Below are 5,677 nucleotides of genomic sequence, written 5' to 3'. Positions count from 1 at the left end.
TGTTTTAAAAAGAAAGTGTACATAAACCGTGCAGGCAATTTGCTGATTTGAAACTATACTGACAATTTGATTGCAAGCGGGCCAAACGTTAGTTCACAACAACTAGTAGCCTACCCTTGCAGTTGAAACATTTACAGTAGAAAATTTTCGATAATTTTTAATTTTTTGCACTTAAGAGAGACTATAAATATATACAATGGGTCATAAATACTTTTATTACATCTTAAATATAACAAGATTTTTAAATCTATTTCTTTACGGAGTTCTCAGGTATTAGTATTATAAATTGCCATTTTTATATATATCCTGGTCTTCCATCGGTACAGTTATGTTAACTACTAAGTTATTTTGGACTATTGTTCCGTTTTCTCCCATAAATTTCATTGGCTCGATATGCATTCAGCGTGGAACATAATTATGTGTATGATGTTTGACTGAGTGTAATATTCGTAATTCCGAACAAAAATTTCGATATGGCAACACTGTAGCCTAAGGGTGGAGATAAGTGTCACTGGACTTAGAACCGTTAATGTATACTGGACAGAATGGTGGAACGGTTGTCTTTGGAACAGTGTGTGCGTTTGTATTATACATTAAAGAATTACGCAGCAGCTGGATCTCCCGATTTGAAACCACCTAACTTTTTCTTGTGGTGTCTTTTAAAGGACAAAGTGTATTGAGATTTGGCCGAACTACAGGAGTTCCACAGGACACTAGTACTGGTTTGTCAAGCTCCTTGTGACAACGTTGCTGTTCGTCTCCAGGTATTATTCAATTATATTGTGCATTGGTGGACCATGTCACAGAGAAAGAAATTAAAATTCTTGCAAGAAAAGTTACGAGAGTAATGTCTTTACGTTCAAGTTATGTTGCTAGTTTCTTGACCGCTGTCTTTGAAACATCAAATACATTATTACGGGCCATCCTATATATATTACGGAAAGTAATTATGGTACAAGTTGAGTCGAAGCAATTAATCCTTACAATCTGTATCCATTCCAATTTCTTCTTATTCTGTCTGAGAGTTGCTTCACTTTTGTAAGAACACAGAAAGGCACGTCGTTATTGTGATTAACTTTAGAATATTTCTTCTTATTCCGTACTTTTGCTTCAAAACTTCCGCAGCAAATACTACAAGAGATAGAACCAGACCCATAAACAATTATATGAATGGTCCTTGTATACCGTCTAATGAAATGACGTTAAGATCCGTTTCATCAGTTGGTGACTGAAATAATTGTGTTTTATTGTGTTGAACGAAGTCATGTACCATATATTCATTCAACAGTGAAGGAATCCCAGACTCTATGAATATGAGAATTACCTTATTAAATGCTCCTATAAATGGAGAGCCTTTTTGGAAAAGAAAAACGATGTCAATGTTGTAGATACATTCTTCCATGAGACGAAAGTCCTTCAACATGTCATTGTCTAGGTAAATAGTCCCACTGACAATGCCTGGATCTTGATATTCTATGTGAAGAGCGTACTTGCCTGTCGCTGCCATTTCCTTCATATTGATTCCATGTTTCAAGTACGTACATCTCTCGGAATAGCTATTATGCTCTTCAAAATTTGATTCTATTAAAAGATCCAGAACGTAATTTTCATAAGCCAGCCAATTCATTCCACTTTCATACAACTGTCTGAAGTTTCTAATGGGGTCTTCATACATCGGCACTGTAAAATAGGATACCAAATTACTACAATATGCGTATGATACTAGCATAAATGTGATGATAACCCAGAGGAGGAACGCACGCAGGACATTGTCTACTGGATCAGCTATTACTCCCTGTAAGAACAACCTAAAAATATCAAGGAAACAGTTCTCGATGTTCATGTATCTAGAACGGCATTCGAAACCAAGTTTTATTACATTCAGTGATAAAGCTAGTACATTTAGTACTAACACTGACAGAATTATAGTTGCGAATACACACAACCAGATAGCTGACGAGAATGGATGAATCACAGATAGAACTCGTGGCAATCGGCGTGGTCGTGGAACTATGACTGTGATACATTGCTTCAAAAAGGAAATGGATGAAGCCAGTAACTTGGCTTCGTATTGTAACCAACAATCACTAATTCCTACATCTGCCACACGATACAACACATCAGCTATCATTCCGGTTGCAGTTCCGTTATCAAAATAATCACCCCAGGTGTCTTCCGGCAAAAGGAAACAAAAAGTGAAGTTTAACCTTTTTCCGAGTTCATCGAAAATAATCCCTTCTGTTCCTGTAACTTTGTCAAACCTATGTATTCCTGGAAGGGGCTCTTTTATCATCTCAAGTTCACCCGTTTCAGAAGCTTCATAGAAAATGGTATAAGGGGCAAACGGAGAACTTGTAACGATGAATTCTTTACCATTCATATCACATAATTTATCTGGGAAAAGGTCAGCGTTTTTAACAAACATATTTCCATCCCAGATATCAAGTGTCTCAAAAGTAGAATTAAGACCATAGTAGTGAGTCAAAATTAGGTAATTTCTAATAGAGTCGTGCAAACTTTTCTTCAACAATATCACATTAGGAAACAATTGAATTATTTTTAGGTTAAACATAGTTTCCATTTTGTTCATTTCGTAGCAAGGAACAATTACAAAATATGGTAATCCTGAGATACTTATGTATGAGCTGAAAACTCGCTGAAGATTTTGGACACTTTTCTCTATCACAATATATCGGTTGCAGAAGAACTGAGACAGGGAGTGATTATTTGATATATTTATATCAACATTTAGAAATGACGTTCTGGTAGTAGATCTGATTACGAAATCTGATATACAGGATGCAGCATCGCAGTTACCTTTAATAATAGTCATACATGAATACTCAGTGGTGAAGAATCGTTCTACAATAGTCATAATAATTTCCATTGCAGTTTCATTCATTTGGCAGATAGACGGAGCTGGAAGCAAAGCCATGCTTACAACTGCGTGGTAATATCCTACAGGAAACAGAAGAAGCCACTTGAACTTCATCACCCTAGAATGAAACAATTGAATATAGTGATTAATTTATCCTAGCTTCTTGGTTCGGTTAAATCACCTTTGAATAATTTCTAAACTTCGTACATTGCATACCTTTGTCTATGCGCGCCGACTACGTGGGTGCTCCGGGGCTCCGGTATCCACAAGATTTTTAGTTTGAACCCGTTTCTCTTGCGTTTAAGTCAGCTGTGTTACCGACTGAGCAAGGGCAGCCCTAACTTATCATTATAGTACCGATATATGTTATTTTATCACAGCACAGGCTCTTATGACAGTTCATGAAATGTTTTAACTAAAAATAAATTAATCAAATATCAAGAGTTCCCTGGCAACATATAGAGTAACACGTCCCGCCATTGATATGCACCCACATAAATTTTGAAAAGATGGCGCTGTTGTTGAGATGGAACTTAAAATTTCTAGCGCTTAAAACATAATTGTTTGAAATGTGTTTGTGAAAATGCAACCAAGCAGCACACTACCTGCTTTCTTGCCTGTCTCAGGACTAGTCAAAGGCAGTCCTCAGAATGAAGAAAAAATGAAACTATATTGTAAATAGAAGTGTGCACAGCCCTTTATGATAGTGTTCATAAATGATTTTAACTAAAAGGAAATGAATCAAAAAATATCGAGAAGCCTCTGAAAGCATATAACAGGACATGCCATTGATATGCACCCACATTTTTGGAAATACGACGCCGTTGTCTTTGTCTAAATAGTGTAAAACATCTATACGATAAAACCTTCTTTAAGGTGCCTCTCAATAACGCATACTACGATAATATGGAAAGATTTGTCTATTTTTAAACAATATTATAGTTAACATTTTTAACAACATTAATTTTTAAAAGTTAATCAATTTTGTGTTGTCAATTTGCTAGTGTTGTAATAAAAATGTGTATTTATTTTACTTATTCAGTATTAGTTGGGTGAAGTTAAGGCTAATCATGACTTGTCTGTCACTTACTCATTCGATTATCAGAATATAATATTAGGAGTATTTATAGAATAATAATTGAAATGACATACATCCACAGATATAGATACGACAATTATTGTACGTACTACAATATTATAAAATTCTAGTATATTTTTACGCAGTGTAGTAAATAATACAACAAACAAAAATTACTCACAATCACACACACACACACACACACACACACATATATATATATATATATATATATATATATATATATATATATATATATATATATATATATATATATATATATATATATGGCCTACTACACAAAAAGATGTATTTAGATACATTTAGAGAATAAAAGGACAAATGAAAGGTAAGAATAATAAAAATGTGCATTTTTATCAGATATCAGAAATCCTGGAGAGACTCATAGGTCCTTATGCAGAATCGTTCTGGAGCGTTATTAGTGCCATGCTAAAGAGTTCGACTAACATGTGTTTCCTGCAGTAGTCAGCCCTTTAGTATCACTCTAACCATAGGTCAAAACGACTCTGCATAAGGCCCATAGAGTTTACTCAACCGAACTATAGATTGATTTTGTGAGATTGTCGTATGTTAAGTGGGAGGTCGTCCCATGCAAGGATAGTGGATTTAAAAAATGCATTCGAGCAATATTTCCACGAGTGTAGGTGAAAAGAAAGGAGTTTATTGTGTGCCACTCGAAAACACAATTTCTTGAAAGTGCCTCGTCTGTATATACTTGCTTCATCATGTCCCACGTTTCACTAGCAGTTTTCCCGAGTTTAACGCAGAAATTAAGTTTTCAGTCTTTGCTCACAATCAGCATCCATTGTGTCACCTTATGACTAATGCGGCTACACAAAGCAGACCCTGGCAGCTAGTGACTTTGAGCAAAAACATGACTAAGGTCATGTCAAGTAAGAACACATACCACGTAACATAAAAACAACATTAGTTCCGTTTTAGTATTGCAAACTCATAAATTAAAAGAATGTCCTGGAACTTTTCTGACAAACACAAATGCTTTAATTTCTTAAATGCAGGTTCTTCGTGGATTCGATAGGGTTTTATACGTTCAGGGGGAAGACCAAGGAAATGGAAGCACACGAAAAAACATTTCCTCAAGTAAAAATAACTTAAATTCTTTACTGACCTGTGAATTCAACACAAGGACGCACAAATTTAAGCTGATAATCATGTCCATGAGGATTCTGAGAATTCAGCAGTGCTATTATCGAACTACTTTACACTTTAACAACATAATCTCTTCCCGCTTGCTGTTGCTTTCGTTATCCCATGAATATACTCGTAAATTATTTATATTAGTCCATGTGAACATTTACAGATCCACTGAAATCTTTTGAACACATGAATTAATATTTCAACCAATAAATAAACAGATAGGAGAGGCCGGGGCTGGTTGACACAGGGGTAAATTGATACATTGCAAATTAAATCCACGTTCAGCAGCTGTTATTCCCCGATACTCATGCTATAGGAATGGCTACGTACTACGCAGTTGCTGTTGTACTTTCATAAATATAAGGGAGTGTTTCAAGAGTTAAGAAGAAAAAACTGTTTTTTTTAGAGGGAGCAAGTAAATTTTTATAATTCTGGTTTCTATGTGATGTGAGGTAGTAATTTATCAGTAAAGAAAACAACGAACAGCGGATTTTAAAGATTACTATTGTGATTCAATGGACAACATGTCTGAGTGGAAAACA

The 5,677-nt window shown here is 35.2% G+C and overlaps 1 protein-coding gene across 1 annotated transcript; it reads right to left on the bottom strand.

Moving 5' to 3' along the window:
* Nucleotides 1-1,162: 1,162 nt before the first annotated feature.
* Nucleotides 1,163-2,425, bottom strand: LOC145675423 (glutamate receptor ionotropic, delta-2-like). The gene has a single exon (XM_081745830.1). It carries the CDS (start codon nucleotides 2,423-2,425, stop codon nucleotides 1,163-1,165), a length of 1,263 nt encoding a protein of 420 aa, XP_081601956.1.
* Between the last annotated feature and the right edge of the window lie 3,252 nt (nucleotides 2,426-5,677).

This window comes from Thermobia domestica, chromosome 18, assembly GCF_964235325.1.
Source record: "Thermobia domestica chromosome 18, izTheDome1.hap1.1, whole genome shotgun sequence".
Classification (NCBI taxonomy): domain Eukaryota; kingdom Metazoa; phylum Arthropoda; class Insecta; order Zygentoma; family Lepismatidae; genus Thermobia; species Thermobia domestica.
This window is presented reverse-complemented; position numbering and strand designations above follow the sequence as displayed.

Coding starts and splice junctions, on each gene's coding strand:
- LOC145675423 (XM_081745830.1), bottom strand. CDS start 2,425: ATGTTTGTTAAAAACGCTGACCTTTTCCCAGATAAATTATGTGATATG.